The 25,030-nt window shown below is 44.3% G+C and overlaps 1 protein-coding gene across 1 annotated transcript; it reads left to right on the top strand.

Moving 5' to 3' along the window:
• On the top strand, positions 1-20,353 carry LOC142499947 (vomeronasal type-2 receptor 26-like). Its single transcript, XM_075610005.1, has 4 exons — positions 1-63; positions 3,420-3,647; positions 13,000-13,123; positions 17,168-20,353. The coding sequence occupies exons 1-4, from the start codon at positions 1-3 to the stop codon at positions 18,064-18,066; spliced, it is 1,314 nt and encodes a 437-aa protein (XP_075466120.1). The 3' UTR covers positions 18,067-20,353.
• The last annotated feature ends 4,677 nt before the right edge of the window (positions 20,354-25,030 follow it).

The following is a 25,030-nucleotide window of genomic DNA, read 5'->3' as shown; positions in this document are numbered from 1 at the left end:
ATGTACTCTTACAACTACGAACAAGGAAACAACCTGACTCTAAGTGATGTGCAGCCCTGGGAGGTAAGCTAGCTTTGATATACAGACTAATGCATCTATTATAATTGCCGTATACAGGGTACAGATAGAATGCCTCAAAGACTGCTTGATCTCATTGAATTAAAACCATGTTTAACATTGGAGCAAATCTCTTTGGACCTCATAGAACACCTTGAGGTTTTTTTACACAATAATATAGGAGTAATGTTTAGTACTCCTAGTACAATCACACTTTAACCACTGTCTAACGGTAACCAGTCTAGTGACGTTACAGACATATACTGTAGCAGGAACTTATTTCATTTGAAAGCTGGTAAATTGATCCCAAAAGTCAAAAGTCAAGTCCCATTTTTAGGAGACCCCTTTAAGGAGCGGTTGGGAGGGGCTCCTACACACCCAGCTGCAAAAGAATTGTTTTAACATTGGAGAAGATCTATGACAGCTCGAGCGCGGATCTTTCAAACACATTTGCTTGATCCCAAAAGTCAGTTTAGAGCTGCATTAAAGTATCAATGTCATTCACATCCATTGTGACTGCTTTAGTACCTTATGCACCAGTGACTGATATGAGGAATGTGTTTATAAAGTAGTTAGAATAGGAATGACAAAGTACATACAATATGTTAACAATATGTATTAAGTACTGTACTGTGTCAAAAATTCACTCTGTCAAAAATATTTTCCAAGCCTAAGATGACATGAACCTCTCTACCTAGTGATCTATAAGTGGTTAATAGATTTTTTCATTTTAAGATGTCACAACCCAACCACATTCTGCTGTATATTCTAAACAGGAGCTGACATATTGCACAGGCAGTTTTGAAGTTGTCTAATTGTTAATTGAATGCCCATCAAAGGAAGGCGGCATTGCATAATGGATAATGTCTTGGCATTTCACAAAACCGTGGGTTCATTTCCATGCCACTTTCAAATATTACAAACTTCGGCAAAGGCAGAAAAAACAGGTTGAAATTAGTTGTGGTGCAGGAGATTATACAACATCGTACCTGCCGCCACACTACTCTGTGAGTTTGTAGTAGTCATATACTGTAGATCCTTATTTGCTCTGGTCTGTTTGACTTCCTGATAATTCCTAGTGTCACACCCTTTCCAGGGTCACTCAGAGAAGGGTGCAGTACAATTGAATTTCAGGGATCAACTCTATCATTATGCACTGTAGATTACATGTACAGATGGGCACATTTTGGGGGCAGATTTGGATCCGCAGTGGATCGGCCGGTTCCTTTGGTCCACAGATTTCAGCGGCTCAATCTCCAAAAGGGCGATTAGCGTCTCACAGATTTTTTTATTATTATTACCAATACACTCCACGGATTCCACAACCCGTGGTCAGATTTGTAGAATCCAATCCGTGGATTCTGCAATTCTTAACAATCCACCAACGGATTGCTGAATCCACGGATTAGATTCTACAAATCCATCAACAGGTTGTAAGACCAATGGCAGTTTTTGATGAATCCGTCTGTATTAAAACTGACCAAATCCGTTTGCAGATTTTACACAGCGAAACAGATTGTGGGTGAAAAATGTGAGAAAACCTGGGAAATGGATTTGGGCAGATTCATCCATCTCTATTTATATTCACTGTTTGTATGTGTCAGTCCGTGTCCCCTTTTATTTTAATTTTGTCAGTAGGACCTTGTAACAGGAACTTATCACTGTTGGAGAGAAACTGCATCTAAATCCAGCAGTGTGCTGGTTAATTGCACAGGCAAGCAACCAGACTCCACCTGGCTGATTAGGACTGTTAGAAAAAGCCTGGTCTGATTAACAGGAAGGAGATTCCTTAGCTCACAAGGGAGCTGACAGAAGGAAAAGGAGGGTGGTTTCTTGAGAGAGAGAGAGACCCAAGGGAACCAGACCTCTATGCCTGGACCCTCAAGCAGATACCTACCCGGACACCACTGACCTGAAGTGCCACCTGCGTTAAGGTACCGCTGAGACTTTGGGATGATAAGAAGCTGGAGCAGGTGTCTCTTTCTGTCCCTTTGTCTAAACTTCAGTAAATCATTTTGGAGGCTATGTACTGTATACAGGATTTTTGGAGCAGAGCTGCGTCATATGTAAGAACATGTGCTGCAGAAAGTTAGATTTACACCACTTCAGACATGGAGGATTTTTGTGGTCAAATAAAATGGATAAAAGAATGTTACACAGAGACGCAGACCGTGATACATCTTATTATAATACTGCACCGACACACTTTATTCGAGCAAATACCCAGTATGTACCTGGCAGATACCTGGAATGCGCCGCTCCTCACCTCTGACAAGCCCCGTTGCGTTTGCCTTCCCAGCCTGGGTTCATGCCTGGCTGACGGGCGGCTGATCTGTTAAATGATAATGATTAGGATTTAATAGGCTGCAATGCTTCGCGTGTCTACCAGATGGCATAAATTCATGAATTGTAATGCAGTATATATATATATATATATATATATATATATATACTGTGCAGTATTGCAGCCAGCGGGAATAAAATGCTTCAATCCCTGCTTGGAAAATACCTCAATGCACTCGGGCAGAAAACAGTCACAAACCTCAATACACCCGGGTATACCCGAATTCGTGGGACTAGCCAAGCTCGAATAAAGTGTGTCGCCAGTGTATGTGCACCATGTAGCTCTCTCCGACACCTCCTACTGACATTCCCTAAAGTGTAAGCTAGGGCAGACGGTACAACATTGGAACAAAATGCTTTGATACATAGGTGCCACCTGCGTTAAGGTACCGCTGAGACTTTGGGATGATAAGAAGCTGGAGCAGGTGTCTCTTTCTGTCCCTTTGTCTAAACTTCAGTAAATCATTTTGGAGGCTATGTACTGTATACAGGATTTTTGGGGCAGAGCTGCGTCATATGTAAGAACATGTGCTGCAGAAAGTTAGATTTACGCCACTTCAGACATGGAGGATTTTTGTGATCAAATAAAATGGATAAAAGAATGTAACAGAGAGACGCAGACCGTGATACATATTATTATAATATGTGCACCATGTAGCTCTCTCCGACTCCTCCTACTGACATTCCCTAAAGTGCAAGCAAGGGCAGACGGGACAACATTGGAACAAAAAGCTTTGATACATAGGTGCAGGGTGAAAATCATTCATCCTTGCACCAAAATAACCAATATACATAAATACATTTATCTTTTTGTGACTTTCAGGATTTAATTAAATATACTTTTGTTGGTTAAATAAAAATGTAACAATGATTTGTATGTCTAAATCATCTTCTCTCTCATGTCTCTTACAGTTCAGCCTCATTTAATTTTAATTTACATTACATTTTGCACACTGAAGTTATCCATATTTACAGTATATAATGCTCTTCACTTTTTTATTTTTTATTTATTTCTTAAGCTCAATAAGTACCTGAGGAAGGTCCGTTTTACAAACAGCGCAGGAGATGAAGTGTTTTTTGATGAACATGGAGACTTGACTTCGGGCTTTGATATTATCAACTGGATTGTTTTCCCTGATGAGACTTTGGTTGGTACAAGAGTTGGGAGAATTAACACGCAGACTTCTGCAGAAGAGCAATTCATACTTCATGAGAAGACAATCCAGTGGGGTAGCGGATTTACCACGGTAATTTTACAACTATGTTCCTTTGACTTTGCTTATTTTTCTTATTACAGCCCTGATTGATCAACTAATTACTGACATGGTTGACTTTTAAACATGCAGTGTATGTGCAAAGCTGGTGATATTTGCAACTTGAGATTATGCCTAGTGCATTAACATTGACATCAAATAGTTGTGTAACCTAACCTGCTTGGTTTCTATGGCGATTACAGGCCTCATGCAGTAAAGGCTGAAAAATAAATTGCCAGGATTTTCGCAGTGCTGCGGTATGAAGAAAGGGCCAAATACCAGTGATAACAACATTTGCAGAAATGGCGAGTAGCCGGCAGCGATATGATCTGCCCTCCGAAAAGGCCTTACCCGCGAGTTCTATCTGCTGTAGAGAGAAAGCCGTCTATCCCTGCGCAAACCTCGCTTGGAATTTTTTATTTTTTCATTACAATTTTAATAATAAACACCCATCCCCGCTACCCAGAATACAAAAAAGTACACACACACACACAACAGTCCCACTACCCACCTCTTGGCCCCAAATAAACCATTACAATATCTAATGAATACCAATACACAACCCGCCCCGTGCTCCCACATACTGTAAAACAATGATTTATTTATTTACACACACACTTAATACCCCAGGCCGGCGGGAGTCCCCGATGGTCCCGACGGGGGTCCGCAGGTCCCACAGTGCACCCCGGGGGTACACACGGGTGTCTGGGGGCCTTCAAGTGGTTCCCACTTGGCTCCGTGGGCTTTCAGGTGGTCTCTGCGGTCCACAATGAGGTTCACGGGTGGTCCCAGTGGGTTTCTGGGGGGCCCTCGGGTAGTCCCCGGGGCCCCCACAGCTGTTGGGCCCCCGGTTCATCCCTGCAGGTTTCCCCCATGGGTCCTCTGTGGTCCCTGTGGCCATCCGGGGGGTCTCGGGTGGTCCCCCGTGGGTGTCCAGAGGGCCTCGGATGGTCCCTGCTGGCCTGCAGTACCAATCCGGTATTTAAAAAAAACAAAACGTGGCCTACATTTAAATCAATACAGCTCCCCCCCCCCCCCAAAAAAAACACATACAGTACAGTTTTTTCAGGCATTAAATTCACTGCATAATTAAGATTGTGTGCCTGCTTCTTCTCTACCTACTACTGACCTTCTCTGGGACATCAGAATCTCCCTGGATTCAGCGCACCGGCAGCTAAGTACCCCACCCTCTTGACCAGTGTGACTGAGTGCTTGTACTACCTTGTGACGATAGCTCATGACAGGTTGTAATTTACACCAAATAACTGGGTTTGAACTGAACGAGGCTTAGATATAATAAAGTATATTTATTCCTTTGGAAAGGTGAACACACGATATAGTACAGTAACAAGACAAGAAGTACACTTACTTTGGGGATGGGGATGAGAAGTATGTTGCATAGATATTCTCTCGCAATCAGGTACAATCAAGATGATATCAGAAGACCAAGGATAAAAGGTGGACAACAGTTTATAAACCTTTTGTAACCCTATCCTTAACATTAAGTACAGGTGATTGGTTTTCAATTATCTGAAGCCACACACTAACATGGGAACACATTTTGATACATGCCCCCAGCTAGTTGGCACATGCTCAGTTGGGCTCTGGGGGTCTCATTTATGTAGCCCCACATTTGCATCAGGAATGCCAGCCAGTCTACTAAACGGAATTCCTGGCAGGATACGCTTTGTTATAAGGTGTGAAATGGGACACTTATAGACTGCTCTGGTTTGAGCCGTCTCCGCCCTCAGGTAAACAGTGAGGGTGACAAAATCCTTTGAACAATACTTAAGTCCTAGACATTGGGTCGCCTCTCTTGCCATATGCTACCCTGGTATGCAAAGGAATTTCCTCTGTGTTTTATCCCTGCTTTGGGACACAGTATTAAAGATAAAACATAAACATCTTAAAATATCCGGTTCCGTTGGGTCCAGGGGGTCCAAACTTCCCAGTTCTCAATGCCGGAACTGGGACACCCTATGGTCCAATTTGCGACTTGCTACAAAATTCGGAACCGGAGTTATACAAATACACCTTAAACCGTTTCCTATTTTAATACAAAAAAACTCCGCTGTAAATTAAATCACGGTTTTTCACTAAATCCCCATTAAAAACAACGGGCTCCGCCGCCATAGACTTTCAATGGCAAACCGTCGCCGTTAATGGCTATGGGAATCCGCCGCCATAGACTTTCAACGGGGCTACGCCGCCGTTGAAGTCAATGGGGGTTTTCCGCCATAGCCGGTCAATGGAGATTGGCCGCCATTGGAGTCTATGGGAAAAGTCCCGAACTTTCAAGGGGGTCCATACTCCGTCGGGTTGGTCCACGAAGGTCAAGGATGGTTCTGCTGCGATGCCGGAGCAGTGACTACAGGTACCCCAAACCCTGGCCCTCTGGACCCTACGGAACCGGAGATATGGATTCCTAAATTTCAGCTTTTTACACTTAGCCGTTTTCTTGAGCTGTTTCTGCCGCCGCCATTCTAACCTATGGCGCGACCCGCTCTTTTCGGTTCGACTCTTATCGGGGATCCAGGATTCAGGGACCCGGTTGTGGTCGAGTGGGGGGATGTCTAGGAACTAGGGGCAAAAAGAATTGTATTTCTATGTGCTCTAGAACTGTTTATTCCCACGCCACTTGTCGTTAAACTTGACTGCTAAGTGATCAAAGCTCTCTTATAGAAAAAGTATCCGCTTTGCGGTTTTGCGGTTTGGACGGCAGCCAACTCGTTCCTGGAAAGCTCCTTCGAGGAATCTCCATTGAAGTCAATGGGCCCATTGACTTACAATGGGAAACCGCCGCTCCTCCTCTCGGACGCCATCTGCTGGTCTTCACAGGAAACCGGACAAAAACAGCAATATTCGCCATTGAAACACATTGAGCTCCAATGGCGGCCCATGGGACCCTGCAAAATGGTGCCTGAAAAGGCGGGAAAATTACACAAAGGGCTATAATCACTAAATAACTATTAACCCTTGTACTCCCGGATGGATCCTAGTGTGTGTGTGATGCAAACACTGATTAAACCAGATATTACAATAAAGCATGGGAACAGGGGAATACACATTTTCATGTCATAACAAGGGTTAAATCACATTTCTGGACCTCAGCCCAGTTAACCCCTTGTCTCCCTGGTGAGGTCAGGGAATGGCCAAATGGGGTGCAACCCCTTTAATACCGGGTCACCCCCTTTCTCCCTCTACATACCTACTTATCACAAATAGATTATTTGTCCATTATTAAATACATCATTAGCCAGCCAGCATAAATAAATAAAAACAGTTCTACTTACCCCTGGCAATGTGAAGGGCGGTCTTGTCAGGGCCATGTCCTCCGATTTCAGCAAGAATACATAATAAATACAATCTAATGGCCCCTACCCCCTTAATCACTTTAGCGATTAATAACTAACAAGGGACAAGGAACTAAGGAACAAGCAATAGTTGTTTTGACAATGCTTGCTTTTATGTATTTTGCATGTAAATTGGCAACTTGTTTTTTTATTTATTATGCTCTTTATTTAGTGTTTGTATTTTGTATGCTGGCATTTTTGTTGGTGTTTTAAATAGTTTTTTTCTGGCTTTTGATTGGCGTTTGCTTTATAATGTTGGATTATTTTGTGACTTTTGTTTTAGAATGATGCAGTTTATTTGCATATTTATTTTATTTATTCATGGATTTGTTTAGGTGTTTTAATTGTTTATTCTGGACTTTATTTTGATTTTGATTAATTGATTGGTGTTAATTTTGTTGTGTTTCCTTCTTAATTTGTTTTTATTTTGTGATTGTGTGAGTGAGGGCAGGGGAGTCACGCCGCCCTCAGCGTGCTCCCCGCAGGTTCCAGCATTCCGCACCGCCACCGGCACAAAGTACACTCACTCCTGGGTTGCCCCCACACCTCCTGCACTTCGCCGCGGTTGGCGCAGCTGGGCAGACACCGCTCTCCCTGCTCGCATATGCGCAACCGTGCCGACAGACGTCTTCTCCTTGCGCGGGTGCGCTCTGCACACGTGCAGCCGCAGCAAAATCATAGGTGCTTCTGACACCTGAAACCTGTCCTGCCACAGACTCCTCCTGGTTCCCGCCTCCTAGCTCCCAGCTTCCCATTGGTGAGCCCACTATTTATTCCCTGTTCTCCATTCACTCAGCGGCTGAGCATAGTCTATGTTCCTGTGCTCACCTCTCTTGTGCCTTGCCTTGCTCCCTATCTCGTGATGCCTTGACATGCTCTGCTTTCAGTGACCTCCTGTGTACCGACCCGGCGTTATTCTTGGACTCTGCACCTCTGGCTCCCCGACCTCGGCTTACCCACTACGATCCGGTCCTCTCCAACCCCGTCCCGGCTACCCGGACCAATCTGAAATCAAGACGTGCCCTCGCGGCTGTGGGTTGGTGTTATATCTAATCCCCACCTCGGCCTTGCAGTCCAGTCTAGTTTTTGGTGAGCACAGCGTGACAGATTGGAATGCATAGGAGATTGGTTGTATTTGTTTAGAATGCATAGGAGATTGATTGTAATTGTTTTTTTTTAAGTTAATCATTAACTGGCATTGTGTTAAATCATGCTCATATTATATGGACATGATGTACCCAATGTGCCATTCAATTGTTTTATTGCCATTTATTATGTATTTAGTTGGCTATGTTGTGTGTTTTATTTTGGCCTGTTTTTTTTATTTCTTCACCATTTCTTGCTATAGTGGGAAATTATGCCCATATTATATGAGCATGATGTACCCACTGTACCAATGAATGGGTGAAGGGTGGGTATAGTGGGTCTTTTAGGCCTCCCGAGTGCTTAGCGGGGCAGGGTGGGTTAACCCCTTAATTACTATTGCAGTTATTAACCGCTAAGGTGATTAAGGGACAATAGATGGTATTTATTATGTATTCTTGCTGACATCGAAGGACATGGCCCTGCAGTAAGCTGACGAGGATGTCCTCTACATTGCCAGGGGTAAGTAGAACGGTTTTTATTTACTTTATTTATGCTGTATGGATAAAGTTGTGTTTAATAATGGGCAAATACTCCATTATCCAACTCTGGATAATAGTTATTTTGTCCATTACTGTACTGTATGTGTTTTGGGGGGAGGGGGGGAGCTGTATTGATTTAAATGTAGGCCATGTTTCTGTTTGTTTAAATACAGGATTGGAACCGTAGGCCAGCGGGGACCCAGGGGACCACCCGAGAACCCCTGGATGGCCACGGGACACCTGGTATTGCGGCTTTAAACAGGCTGTGCATATCCCAGACTTACTGTACCGAGAACCCCCGGATGGCCACGGGACACCTGAGGACCCACGGGGACACCTGCAGGGAAGAAATGGGTGGGGGGCACAGCTGTGGGGGCCCTGGGGACCCACCCGAGGTCCCCCCAGACACCCATGAGAACCACCCGGGGACCCCCAGACATCCGTGGGGACCACCTGTGGACCCCATTGGGACCCATGGACACCCGCAGGGACCACCCGGAGGCCCAAAGAGGTTAGCGGGAACAACCTGAAGGCCCCCAGACACCCATGGGTACACACCCGGGGTGCACTGTGGGGCCTGCGGACACCCGTCAGGACCACCGGTGTGTGTGCAAAAAAATAAATCATGGTTTTACAGTGGGTGGGTTGTGTATTGGTGTTTATTAGATATTGTAATGGTTTATTGGGGGCGTAGGAGGTGGGTAGTGGGGCTGTTGTGCGTATTTTTTTTAATTGTAGGTAGCGGGGGTGGGTGAAGGGGGTAGTAGCCCCAAGGATGGGTGTATAGGCATACCGGGTGGGTAACGGGAGGGGTTAACCCCTTCATTACCTTAGTGGTATTAATCGCTAATGTAATGAAGGGGATAAGTCCACCCGCAAAACCCCTGCAAGGCCTAAACACCCACCAAAAGGGGCCAAATACCATCTTCACCCATCCCCGCTACCCACAATAAGCCGGGCACAGGTTGTTAACCCCTTCATTGCCATAGCGGTTAGCCGCTAAGGTAATGAAGTTGCCTGTAAATGCTCTTTTCATGCATCAGATTGATGCCGGGGGTCTCTGGTGCTGATATTGATATCAGCTCCAGAGACCCCCGGCATCAATCCGATGCAGGAAACATGAATTTTATTTTCTAATTGCCGTCTCGCCGCTCATCGCCAGCTTCTCCCCACCTTATTGCCAACTTTTTGTGGCAGGACGATTTGGAGAAGAAATCGCAATTCTAAAGTGGCGATCAGCCGCGACAAGCTGATCGGGGCTTATAGAATTCAGCGTGTTTGAAAAACTGTTGATCAGTGCCAAACAGTGGCTTATCGCCGCACGTCTGGCGATTTTTTTTTTTTTACATTTTTTTGGCAAAAAACCCCGGTGATTTTTGCTCTTATCACCAGCTTCTCGGCGCTTACTGAATCGCAGTAGGCTTTTTTGGCGAGCAGCTGGCGATAAGTGGCTTATCGCTGCTTTCTGCATGAGGCCCTACATCTGTCTATACATCACATGTTATACCTTGACTCAGGGGCTGGATTCAGATGGCTTTGCAATGCGGTAGCAAGGTTGAAGAATAATGGACGCCAGGAACCTTTGTAGTACAACAGTCATTCATCCGTGTCCCCATGGACAGGGACCACACATACACGTTATCAATGTTGTACTGGATTTCATAATAGACATACATGAATACAGTTCTTCCATTAGTGCCCACTGTTAACACTCAAAGGAAGTTTCTTTGACTTAGTTGCTCTGAGTAAGTGTGGATCCAGCCCCCCCTAATTGCTTCGGAACCATCATCGCTGTTGATCCAATTACTCTGGGCGCCTACGAGAATCCTGACACTCTCTTTCTTACTTTACTTTTTCTCCAAAAAAGTGGAAAGAACGGCGGTGCATCTGCTGCTGAAGAAAAACTTTGACCAAATACTGCCAAGAACTAGGTGCAAAAATGTATTGTAGGCACATTAAAAACAGCAAAAAGATCACTCTGATGCGTTTCACGTGGCAACCCACGCTTTATCAAAGATAAAGATCTTTTTAATGTGCCTATAATAAATTTTTGCACCTAGTTCTTGGCAGCATTTGGTCAAAGTTTTTCTTCAGCAGCAGATGCACCGCCGTTCTTTCCACTTTGTTTGCAGATACTCCTGGGTAGAAGCACGCCGACAGGACCAGGAAATCCCACAAGGTCAGCAGTGAGTAACTCACAATGTGTTACTTCATTTATGTGATCAGTCCATCATTTACCGCCCAGATCACCACATAAGATATACCTATTATAGGCTAGTGGTGTGTGCATGGGTTGTGTTTAAGGATTATTACAAGTGAACATTTGGATTCCTGTGTCTTATAAACTGTCTATTGCAATGAGGATAATGATGATTTATACCAAGGCATAGTCTTCTCCTGGCAAGCATCACAAGGGGGGTACCCCTTTTCCTTTTGTTTGTTTACTTTTTCTCCTAAAACTGTTGAGCGGGAGACTGTATCCAGGGAGAAAAAGAAACTACTTTGGGCAATATTGCATGTGCCAGGTGATATCCATGCAGTGTGATGCTCTCCAAGTTATACTCACAATGGAGTGGTGTAAAGATCAGTGTCAATTCTGTAGCTGTGATACCAGGAAATCCAAGTGTACTCAGCAAGAAAAGAGGAATAGAAATAGTGCAGACGGTATACAAATACAAATATACAAATAAAAATACAGATATACAATTACACTTTATGGTAAAAAATAACCCTCTACATTTGAGGCGTACATGAAATAAAATCTAGTATTTATTCACTAATAGATATCATCACTTGTTATTGTACTCTGAGGCCTCGGCCAGGCAGGCGCGCTCACGCTGGCTGCAATGAAACACATTGCAGCAATGTGTGTGGCAATGTGTGTGGCAATGTGTGAGCAAGCGCCTGAGCATGCGTGGCGCTTACCTGCTTGTCAAGGAAGCAAATTTGAATTCGCCGCTTGCACATCACGTGAGCGGTTCGCCCAATGAGGACGAACCAGCTACTTGAAATCTTGGCTGCGCCCCCGACAGCCCCCCCCCTTCCCCACGCGCTCACCTAGCCGGCCACGAATTGCCCGGTCGAGCAGGGTGCAGCACACGAGCGCCAGCATGCCCGCTCCCTGCCTGGCCACAGCCTTATGTGGATGCTGAATTTTCATCCCAAATTTTATACACATTTATTCACTTATTATTCACTGATTGTAATCACTGAGCGTTGAGCACCATCTGGGGTTTTTCTGGTTCTACGTAACTGTTAGTCTTTCTTACTTGACCCGGTACCTGGTGCGTAATTTGGAACTTCCACTTCCACACAGACTGATCAGGAATATTAGCGCCAATCTCCGGTTAGAGCTGATCCGCCGGCACTGGGGAGCCCTCTTTCCTGAGGCTCTCAATGGTGTGCCATACAGATGCAGCTGCCGGTTTTAGACCACTTACCTTGGAAAATCTGTGACCACCGCACAGTAACTCGTGATCAGATTAACACAGCGGGGGTCCCTGTGTTTGAATGGGACAGCCTGGTAGGATTCACACAGCGTGAGTCCCCCGCTGTGTTAATCTGATGGGCCATTAGTCTGGCTACAGAAATCTCGTAGCATTGGACTGGTTTTAGTGAAGAATTCTCAAGGCAAGTGGTGTAAAACCAGCAGCTGTATTCCATTGTATTACTTATTCAGGACTCCATTCCATCTTTTGGGAATCCTTTAACAGGTACTGTGCCTATCTGCAACATAATAAACAAGGGCGCCTAGTCTATACTATTACTTTATAAACATTATTTATCTTCTCTCCTCTAAGCTCCTCTCCTCAAGTCCTCCTGGAACCTCACCTTCTAGAATAGTCCCTCCTTCTTATATACCCCTGGGTCATAGCAACCCAAGATGGGGACCAGAATAAAATAGCCATGTTAGTAACCCTTTAGGATGGGGGATACAGTTGCAAAGTTGCACTGCATGGAGGAATTGTCTTTAGTTCTACTACAACACACTGTACAGGTACCGTTGATGCATTATGTATGTGTTTAGAGCAGTTCACGCAAAATTATGACAAAACCGAGTAGGTGTCTGCTTTCCTTATATACTTTCCCCAGTGACTAGCTATTGATCCTCTTGATTCTCTCAGTTAACCTGTCAAGTGATTCCAGGTCCCTTGTGTGACACACACACTACACAGTCTTTAAATGTATCATACTGTACCAACAGACCAGCAACTGGGATTAAAGTACCAGGACTGCACCACAGCAGTGACCTGACGATAGTTTGAAAGCATGATTCGGTGATTGGCAGGCATTGTATAGTCAGACTCAATGATATAACATTTAGTGAACTAGTGCAAACTGATGAGGCTTCTCCTGTTTGTCACACAGACTCCACGCTCTGTCTGCAGTGAAAGCTGCCTTCCTGGATACAGAAAGTCATCACGGACAGGACAGCTATCCTGCTGCTTTGACTGTATTCCCTGCCCAGAGGGCGAGTTTTCCAATCAAACAGGTAAGAGAAACCTTCATCTTGTCCCCCATAGTAATAACTATAATAGTCAATGTTCTTATTGCTGTCAAAGTGTTATACATGGTTGGCTAGAGCAGGGGAGAGCAAACCTTTGCTGCTGCACCCCCGTCTTGTCTACCAAGGTGTTTATCCCCCCCCCCCCCTAACTTGGAGCTGCAGGATCATGTGATGTCACGTCACCCGCAGCATCTTTTGACACACAGCCATCTGAATCACGGTAAGTAGAGTGTTGCAGAGGCCTCACGCGATCACCCAGCATTTAATTTAAATGCCTTGGGAAGAGCATGGGGCCTCTGCAACCGCCGCGTCCCCCAGTTTGTGCACCCCTTGGATAGAGTATGCTCAATTAATCATACCCACTTCCTCAGGATCCAGGATATGCTTTCAAACCCATTATCCGTATACTGTACTGTATTGTAGATACAGTGCCTCCAAGAATTGGAGTGAATGCATGCGTTTGTATAAAGTATAAAGCTTAAACTTTGGTGACACATGACCCTTTATAAAAAATATTATAGAATATATATATATATATATATATATATATATATATATATATTCTGACTGGGTGGGTGACTGACTGACTGACAGGGTGACTGACTGACTGGGTGGGTGACTGACTGACTGGGTGACTGACTGGGTGACTGGGTTGGTGGGTGACTGGGTGGGTGACTGTGGGTGTATTCATTTGAAGGGAGGGTACCCTAGGTCTGACGGAACAAGTGGCATCCCGGAGGACTGCCATTGATCTCCGGACATAGTACTCTGCCTTTCCCCGCCAACCAAACACTGTTTGCACCTCTAGGCATCCTCTGGCTGCTTTGAACTCCAATGTCCAGTAGACATACCGGTGCCTATGGGTTTGCATGGATGCCTGTTTGGACATGGATTCTGAATGTTGAAACATATTAAAATATACTTTTAATACCCCGAGTCTCGGGGGAACCCCTCCAGCTATGTGGGACCTAGGTGAAGGTCTCTGGGTATAGGGAACAGAAAAGGAAAAATGTTGTCGGTTTATTTTTGTCTGCCTTATTTCCCCACACACTTTACCTCTGTCTCAGTTTGGACTCTCAGAGTCCCCCCAACCTTATATATGGTGGGGCACCCACAAACTATATACTGTTTAAGGGTCACCTTGGCACTAGCTGTGGTACCCCACTTAACCTAGGATTCCCTCAGCTACAAGAATACCTATTTATCCTTGTTCCTCATTCTCCTTTCTGAGCTGTGCTGAAGCAGGGTAAGTTGCGCTTACGTTTTCAAGGGGAAGTATTGCTGGGAGAATGTGCCTACATGTGTCCAAGAATCAGGCATGATTCCTGGGTACATTTATTGGGGAATCGGTAACTCTGGACCCCAATCTCCTAGGCAAATTCTGTCAACGTTTCCTCCGCAAACCCCCCTTGAAACTCATACACTAGCAATCCTGCTTGATTGCATGCCCGGAAACGGGAAAACAGAAAAAAATGGTTTTAATACAGGTAGTATAATGCAAATGTAGCCCCCTTTCCCTATGACTGGGGAACTACACTTGCTGCCTTTACCTGTGGCTCACAGAAGGCCTAAGCCTCTGCCACTGGGAGCCTGGGGTGAGCTCTCGTTCTCCTCGGTTCAGCGCCTCCACCTGGGAGGGATCCAAGCTCTGCAGGATAACCCTCACAGGAACCAATACAGTAGTGAGAGATACGCACACATACGTATGGTAAAACAGTTTGCTGACCCACACACGAATAACGATAGTAACAATACCCAACACAATACCCACACGGTATATGCCCAACACAAAGTCCACCACAATGTTCACACCCCGGTGTCCACAATGTGATGCCCACCCAAAGTGTGTGTGGTGTAGTGCTACCCCTGTGTGAGATCGTTGGTGCACTTGGAATACCTCTTCTGGTCTCAGGCCAGACAAGGTTCATTTGGAGATGGTAAATACGCAGGACCGTACTTTGATCACACGACGCAGGGTCTGCCGAATCCCTCCTCTCCTCATGGGTGATTACCGGGTCTTGAGGGAGCTCCAGCTGGAGTGTCTCCCTTAAAGTCTTTGGGTCCCGTGGTCTGGCCGCAGATCACTGCGTGGCACCATCCACCGGTGCAGCACCACTCAATGCAACACTAATGTAGTGGCTGCGGGGAAGCATCCTTATCTGGGGTATTCCCTACAGCAACCACAACCTGCAGGGGTTCAGGGGCCTATCTGGGGTCTACGGGGGAGATCTGGCCTAGTCCGGGAGCCACTTGCACCTGGACACTACCTTCTCCCTTGCTGTCCCTGCTCCGACTGAGTGTGCGCTGTCTTCGTGCCAAACTGACTCTTCTCTGCCAGCCCCTTATGCTCCTGGGACATGTAGTCCCTTGCGGAGCCGTGGGCAAGATGGCCGCCACAACTACTAACTGCGTATCCACCAAGGACTGGACTGCGCATGCTCAAAAATCCAACATGGCGGTGGCCGCAAACCGGCACTGCCGTGGAGCTCGGCGCTCCCATACCCCATAGTTGTCCCCCTCCCCAGCACAGGAGGTAAGAGGGGACCCGGCTACACAGTAATAAATGTTACTGGGCCCAAGAGCTAACTTCTGTTGAACCAGTATACACGGAGCAGGGGTAACCAAACGGGCTTGAACTTTATTATATAGCCTGGTTACTCCCTCCCGTCAGAAGTAGGGCAGTTCCACATGCGCTGGTTAATTTTAATGTTCGTATAGGAACACCTGTGAAATCTCCTCTTCAAATACAGTATTCGGACAAATTAAAAATTGTAAGCACTGTTGCAAAGGGGATTAGCTATGGAGATTCTCCCAGGTTGAGTTTCATGATTGTAGTTAGGGGTCTGCTTTGATAGTTGCACACCCCACAAAGTATTCATTGAATGCATTTGCAATATCCAGGGAATTTGTCAGAATAGTGTTATCATAAAGGATAATGCATAGTTGTTAGAAGGCTGGAATATATTGTTAATGACCTTCCAGAAGTTTGCTGAGTTTGCTGAAGTTTGCTAGAGATTGTCAGAGTAATATTGGGCTTTTGCCAGTCTTGTTTGCCTTGTGGATGTATTCCATAGACATCTGTAGTTATTTAAATCCTTAGTGGTGCAAGTTACTTTGTATCTTTTCCTCATCGCATCCCTAAAATGGTAAAGTGCAATAAGATCAGATGTACAGATTCAGCCACGAGTATTAGAACTCTTGCCTTGGAAATTCTGGGGGCAGTCTCACAGTAAATGCCTCAACTTGCTGCAACATTTCTGTGAGATTCTTAATGACCCATCGGATTAACACAGCAGGGGTCCCTGCAGTCCCATTCAGTTTGAATGGCACTGCAGCGACCCCCTGCTGTGTTAATCCTATGGGCCATTAAGAATCTCACAGAAATGTTTAGGCATTTACTGTGAGGCTGCCCCAGAATCTCCCAGGTACAAGTGTTCTAATACTCATGGCTGCATCTGTAACCCACTGAAGGTAGGCTCCCTTTACTCTTATTTTGCGTAGTGTGGCATGGGTAGCACAGATTTATAAGAACTCTATTTGGAAATAAACAAATGCGGAATCGGGGTCAGGTATCAGGTTGATTCTGTAGGAGTAAGAGAAACTGATCCTTTACCTTTTCCTGGCTGCAATTAGAGATAGAAAAGAAGGACTGAATCAAAATCTTAGAATGACATAGAATATAACTGACAATACTGTAATTGCCATATCAATCGCAGATAACACAACTGTTTTGGCAATTCCTGGGTTAGAGGAGTATAACTAGTAATGTAACTGCATATAGAAAAATATGTTGTATAATCACGCTATAAACACCATACTTCATGGATCAAAGTCATAATACTTTCAGATTTAGAGATAATGAACAGAGAATCTTATAAGTATTCATAGGCATATGTGTCTTGCGAACTCTATGTTTTCATATTTGGTGAGAACGCCTCTTCTGTCGGTTATTATACAATGTGTTAAATAATGTTGTGAATTTGTTCTGAATACACTTTCACTAAAGGAATTTTGCTTTTCCATTTTTAGATATGAGTACCTGTCTCAAATGCCCAGCAACTCAGTGGCCAAATAGTAACCGAGACGACTGCATTGATAAAGAAATAATTTATTTGTCCTATGAAGATCCCCTGGGTACATCTCTGGCTTTGATATCTGTTCTGTTCTTTCTTCTCACCACTTTAGTTATGGGAATATTCATCAAATACCAAAACACTCCCATTGTGAAAGCCAACAACAGAGACCTCAGTTATATTCTGCTTCTCTCTCTCAAGATGTGCTTCCTCTGTAACCTGATATTCATTGGTCATCCCCTCCAAGTGACCTGTATTCTGCGACAAACAGTGTTTGGAGTCACCTTCTCCATTTCTGTCTCTTCAATTCTAGCCAAAACTGTGACTGTAATCATTGCCTTTAATGTCACCAGGCCAGGCAGCAAGTTCAGGGGCTGGATGGGATCCATAGTGTCTAACTCCATCGTCCTCTTCTGTTCTCTGATTCAAGTTCTAATATGTGCTGTTTGGCTGGGAAGCTCCCCTCCTTTCCCATACAATAACATGGAAGATGAGATTGGGAAGATATTACTTACATGTAATGAAGGGTCACTGATTGGGTTCTATTGTGTACTCGGATACATGGGATTTCTGGCCTTTATCAGTTTCATTGTTGCTTTCTTAGCCAGAAACTTGCCTGATAGTTTTAATGAAGCCAAGTTTATCACATTCAGCATGTTGGTGTTCTGCAGTGTCTGGGTCTCCTTCATCCCAGCCTATATGAGCAGCAAGGGCAGATACACAGTAGCTGTAGAGATATTTGCCATCCTGGCTTCCAGTGCTGGGTTACTGGGCTGTATATTTATTCCTAAATGTTACATAATACTTCTCAGGCCTGAAAGGAATACTAGAGCCTATCTAACCCAGAAAAAGTAGACTGACAGGAGAACCACAACTGCCTCTACTAAAAAGGTGATTCCTGAATATATTGAAATAAACAATATATAAGGAAGAAGGAATATCTCAGTGAGTAAAGACATTAACTCTGGCACTGAGTTTGAATCAGGGAAACCTGGTTCAATTCCCAGTGTCGGCTCCCTGTGACCTTGGGCAAGTCACTTTATCTCCCTGTGCCTCAGACACCAAAACACATAGATTGTAAGCTCCAAGAGGCAGGGACCTCTGCCTGCAAAATGTCGCTGTAAAGCGCTACGTAAATAGCAGCGCTATACAAGAACAAACAATTATTAATGTAGACGCTTCTGCATCTAAATAATAACACTGACTTTGGTTTACATCACGTAATGTTTAACATGTCTATGCTAGAGTTGCCAGGTGGTTTCTCCATAGATAGTGGACACAAAGCTGTGATGCACTCGAGACACAAACACGCCCCTCTTCACACAATGCTGTTTCCACCTCTCCTTTGGCCCTACCCCAGTCTTATGACCCAGCAGTAGCCAATCAGAATGCAAGAAGCTGCCCAGCATACTAGCAACAGCCCTGATTGTGGTCTTCCCACACCCCCCTCTCCCCAAGTCGGTTAGGTTACTACTGTATGTACAGAGAGGTAATACCGGACGCATACATGTCCTGGATTACCACTCATTTTTTACTGGACAGAATGTTCAAATACAGGACAGTCTCGTTCAATACTGGACACCTGGCAACCCTAGGCACAGGGAGATAAAGTGACCCTTTTAGTAAAGAAGTACTGTACTTCCTCACATTTGCCATGAGCCTCCCACTCTCCCGCTGCAGAACAGGACCTCTTGTTCTAGCGCTCATCATCAGCTAGGTCTATATAAATCTCTATGAAAAATAATTGAATAATAGCTATCAGTTTATCAAATGAAAAACTCCCTTTCCTTTCAATGGGATCCCTTTTCTTTGATAAATTTTGTGGTGTTTTTTTAATCTTGTTTTTCAACTGGAGATATTAGGAAATCACCCGTTACATATCTTAGGGCAGCAACATCCCTCCACTACTGTACATATGCCACGGGCAGTGCTCTTGAACTTGTGGCAAATTAGGCCTGTGAATGGTCTTGATGTTGCCCTTGGATTGCCTGCTCATGTTAATTTGTCTGCAGCTGCTCATCCAAGTACATTTTGTCCCACTTAAACCTTTCATCTAAGTTCACGCAAACATTTATGGCACAGATATTGTACATGGTCACAAAATATTGAAGCAGACCCACCAACAGCTTTCCCGGGGCCTATAGTTGTTGAGTAGGGAGGTAATGGGCGCTAAAGATATCAATTAGTATAGAAAAAGTGTCACTCCGTTACTCACTAATTGTTTGATGAGCTATTCTCTTACTGGTGGTCACTCTCCGTTAATCCCGGTGTCTCAATGCTGGATTCAGAAGTGTACATATCATTTCAATTTTTAAGGAAGCACTCAGTAATCAAATATGCAACAAGCTTACTCTGTTTAATCCATTTGCAGAGTAGGTACAATCATAGTGTAATGTTTCAGGGCATATATCCCTTTCCTCAGACCCTACACCTGTGTGTGTTCAACTTTTACCTCTCAGACTTATGATAACAGCTGATGCTGGGGCCTGAGTACCTGTTCATTATTTACTGGGCACACGTGGTCTGATGGCAGGAAGAATACAAACACAGTATGGGTGAACAAGTATATTTATACCTTACTAACTCTGGTACCTTGTGATCCTCAGAAAAGGATTATTACACAGAACATACAAAAAAAACAGCAAAAAGAATAAAAAGTACACTAAGTTGCAATGCCAGTGTATGGTATGTTCCTGAAGCCCCTACAAATGAGGTTTAGGGTAAGTGATGCAATCAGTAGAGTGATAAACCCTAAGCTGCTTGAAGGTGTGAATATACCACAGGTGCATGTGGTATATTCCTCGTAGCAGTAAATGCTAGATCAACAACAGTTTGCACAGATGATTAATAATAACAACAACAGTGGGGGCGTGGCTTGGAGCCTAACAAGATGGACGTGTGAGGCTGTAGCTCCAGAAAAAGGAACAACAATCCAGAATAATCCAGGCCCACACCTATTCAAATCAAACAATACTATACGAATCCGAATAGCCAATAAAACAAAGAGTATTTAGAGGCCAAAAACTTGAATTTTGGACATTATCCAGATATAATATTAACAAAATTGAGATTTGGGGCCTAACTGGTTGAACCACATTTAGCAGGGCTGGGAGAGGACACATCCAGGATCGAGGGCCGCTTGTTCCCCCCTTGTTTGCCCTGCCGGGCTCGCTTGGGCAGAATATTATAAAGGTGAGCCCACAAAAAAGAACAAAAAAAAAGGAAAAAGTGAGTAACAGTTTCCCTACAACATAAATCTTGCACCACCTAAATTGGGCCTAATAGTCTGCCAGAAAGACCACCTAGAAATAATTCTCAGTCCTTGGCCAACCATCAAGCGACAGAAAATTATATACATAGACTAACATAAAACGACTACAGTGTTGGAGTCTAAGAGGCATCCTGAGGCTATCTATTCCCCCCTAAACACCTATACTTGACTGAGGGTCCCATGGGAAAAGCCTTAATAAATAAAAACAGAATTACCCGCAAATATAAGCGGTGGGTGCCGTGGGTTATATCCCTTCTCCCTACAGCAAAATAACAAACCTCTACCAGCTAATTGCAGGCACAAGAGGCAGACAGAGTGGCCATACTGACACCCTAGTTTAACCACGGCATGGCGGCCATCTTGTTTTGGAGCACTGCCAGATTGCATCCGAATCCTGTTTACCCTAATAGACTGGTGATCGCAGTTGGGCCGGGGGAAGAAGGCGAGGACCCTACCTGCCTGCCAGAGGAGCAGTAGTGGCGAAGTCCGGCTCAAGATCCTGCGCTATTCAGCAAGTAAAGATCTGGGTCCAGACATGGTGGCCGCGTGGGGTGCATGCTGAGAGGCGGACATCTCCCCTGGGACCACCTGAGGAGGATCGGGAGCGCGGACCGCCGAGTCCTTCCTGGAGGTTCGAGATGCCGGTGTGTTGGAGAGGGGCTGAATGAGCTCCCCCCAGGTGCAATTGTGTGGTGAACTGTGTGCCAGTCACCTAGTCCGGTGCTCAGAATGAAAGCCAATGCTGAGAAGCTTAGCTGTCTTGAAATGTATATGCAGTCTCAATTAAGCACAGTCCCAGTGCATGCGCGCCTGGTGGGGGGGCGGTGCGTGCACAGCCCTGCACCCGCATTCCTGGGAGGGAGAGGTTGCGATGGGAGGGGGCATGGCGGGGGGTTGCAGGGGCGTGGCCATTACCTCACGCGGCTGGTTCATCCCCATTGGCTGAACAGCCAGCGGGGGAGTGGCCACGGCTCCGTCGCAAGTTCCACACACAATTTTTGTGTGTGTGTGCTGAATGCTGAATGTGCGCCGACACATGTACTCGGCCCTGAGTGACTGGGGGGCCGGTGCTTGTGCGCACACCGCACGCTGAGGCAGTCACTGGGACCACAGCCAGCGTATATACAACCTTCCTGTAAGCCACATCCAGAGGAGGGGGGGTTGGAGGGAGGAGGAGGACAACCCGTGCGGAAAAAGCCAAGATAAACTCAAGCTACCGGAATCCCCGACAACTTGCTTAAAAGTAAGCACTAATAATGTTGTCTAAGTACTCACAATTTGAAAGTCATCTGAAAAGGCGAAGATCCCTCCGGTGAGATGGAGTTCAGAGCAGCTGTCTGTGTATGACTCGGTAGTGGCGTGTATTCCGTATTTGACGGGAGTATGTTCGTGGTGCAGTGTTTACAGCAAGTCGGCGTGATCCCTGGTACAATGATCAGCAGGAGGTATCCACGAGGTGGAAAAAAATGGTGTACAGCCAAATAAGGCAAAAGCTGGACTATGTGACCATGAAAAAATATTTATTAATTAAAAAACATAACAGTAGAGTCCTGACAGATCCTCTAACGCGTTTCACGCCGAAGCATTTTATCAAAGAGTGATACGCCAGAGAAAAAGTGCTCTTGATATAGAGCAGTGATTCCTAACCTTTTTTGTTTGGAGGAACACTTGAAGTATTTCGAAAAATCTCGGTGAACTCCTATCTGGCTGACACATATTAGGTTTGACAGGTGTCAGTCACAAAATTTGACACCTCACGAGCCACCTCTATTTCCCACCATCTACCCATGTATTTCTCTCCCATCCGTCTCACTAACTCTCGCTCCTCCCACCTCGCATGTATTTATCCCTTGCATCTCACTCCTACTCCATCTTTTCCTCACTCACTCCCTCCCCCTCTCTTCTCTCACTCACTCCTACCTTCCGTCAATTACCCCTCTCTCACTCAATCCACCCTACAAAATACATACCAAAAAAACCCACCCCTGGGGGTAGGGGGGTCTGTGGTCCGTAGGAGGAACCCCTGAGACTGCTTCAAGGAGCCCCAGGGTTCCACGGCCTGATATCTGATATAGAATCACTGATATAGAGTGTCAGCAAATCAATGCAGGTGCAGTACAGTATAAACACTGATTGATGATAATAATAATAATAGCATGTTCTTGTACATCATAGCGCTGCTAGTTTTACGTAGCGCTTTACAGAGACATTTGAAGGCACAAGTCCCTGCCCCATGGAGCTTACTATCTATGTTTTTTTGGTGCCTTAGATAAAGTGACTTGCCTAAGGTCACAAGGAGTCGACACCGGGAATTGAACCATGCTTCAAACTCTCAGTGCCAGTCAGTGTCTTTACTCACTGAGCCACTCCCTCTCCTAGTCTACAAAACAATGTGGACACGCATGCTGATAGCGACTGACCCATAGCAAGTTGAGACATTCAGAAAAAAACTGATAGACATAAAAAATAATAATAATCACCATTGTGTATAACCAAAAAGAAACCCTAACAATAATAAACATATAAATATTATACATAAAAAAACTAAACCTATCTATGAATGTGAATGAATTTACACAATAATGAACACTGAATATTCAGTGTTTCTAAAGGATAAAATGAAATATAATGCCAGTATCTACCATAATGTTTGAATGTGCATAAATGCATAAAAATACCTATTGAATTGATGATGACACAATGATTAAATAAACACTATATATCAATAATAAATAATGACAATAATTATCATATGTATCAAAAAATATCAAAAGAATATATATATATATATATATATATACAAATATATATACAAATATATATAAATATATAATAATGTGAACATAAACATGTATATAAAAAAACTAAGACTAGATAATAATAAATATGAATAATATAAATACATACGTCCATGATTATAACATAATTGTATGAAGAATAATGATGACAAACTTAAAATAAATATGATACCTAATAATAAAAATATATTTACAGAAGTATTATATCATATAGAAATATTAAGAACTCTCATGCAGTACATGTAGATGAAGCTCTCATTCATGTAGAAAATGTTTGAGCTCCCATTCTACATTTAAACATTTCGGGAAAAGAGTATCTAACATGAAGATCCAGTGCATTTCTCTTTTATTAAGTGCATTAAGTCTATCACCACCCCTACTATGTAAAGGTACGTGTTCTAGACCAAAGAATTTTAAATTGTCCATGCCCCCCTGTAAGCATTCAGTAAAGTGTGTAGATACTGGATGTAGAATGTCTTTTCTCATAATTAGTCGCACATGTTCAGCAATTCTAATCTTTCAATGTATGATAGTTCTGATGGGTGGGAGCAATTGATGTCCACTCGTCTCTCAGATACAAACAAGAGGCATTGAGATTGTTAGGAGACTCTACATTCTATGTCAAACTTAGGACAGATCCTTCCGAAGCCTTTATGAGAGAACTACAGAATCTGTTGGAGCTTGGTAGTGTATTGCATGTTTTGAATATTAAGGAACATCAATTCTTCAATTGCTTACACCCCATCACACCATCTCCCAAAGATCCATAAATCACTTGACAGCCCTCCTGGTCGGCCCATCGTGTCACATATTGGATCATTGGGAGATGGTGTTTCCCGATATGTTAACAGGTTCCTACAGCCACTGGTGCACATGTTGCTGTCATATATCCAAGATACAACGATATTTTCTCAACCCAGGGGGAGCATGTGGGAGAAAACACAACAAGAAAACACACTAAGTGCAGACTGAAATGTACAGGTGTGAGATGATTGTGATGCTTGGTCTCTAGGTGCTGCCTACTCACAGGATGTAGGTAGGATATGTATAGTGGCGTGATCAGTAGAATCTGGTGGGTCCCTCTGAGTAAACCTGGGAGGTGGCTGGAACTGGGGTGTCATTAGCAGGTGTACATGGAAAGATAAAAACAGACCTCCATGGTGCAGATCAATGGTATACAAAAAACTTTATGAAAGGATATAAAATGTGCACTCACAATATTTAAAAACAATATCAGCGTTTTTCACTACAGTATATAAGTGATGGGAGGGTAGGGATGGTTGCCTCAGCTCACCGCACCGCCGATATCCTGGACAGTTCTCCTCCGCAGGCTCCCTGCTGCACCCAAGCTGTGTACTATACATATCCTACCTACATCCTGTGAGTAGGCAGCACCTAGAGACCAAGCATCACAATCATCTCACACCTGTACATTTCAGTCTGCACTTAGTGTGTTTTCTTGTTGTGTTTTCTCCCACATGCTCCCCCTGGGTTGAGAAAATATCGTTTGATCTTCTGGGACCAGTCAAGACAGTCCCTTCCAGAGGGTTTGAGCAGGGGGTTACAACTTATATTATACTTTCACCATTGCACTAATTTAGTCACTATTTTCTTTGATATCACTATTTATGTTTTATATATATTCACTGTAATTTAAGTGATCACTAGCACCTAATTAGCGCCAGGTTTTTCTCACCAATCACGTTGTTACATATATCCAAGATACAACAGCACTTCTGGTAGCCTTGGA

The sequence above is a fragment of the Ascaphus truei genome, chromosome 7 (genome assembly GCF_040206685.1).
Source record: "Ascaphus truei isolate aAscTru1 chromosome 7, aAscTru1.hap1, whole genome shotgun sequence".
NCBI classification, from domain to species: domain Eukaryota; kingdom Metazoa; phylum Chordata; class Amphibia; order Anura; family Ascaphidae; genus Ascaphus; species Ascaphus truei.
The sequence above is the reverse complement of the archived record's forward strand: the minus strand, read 5'-3'. Positions and strand labels throughout refer to the sequence as shown.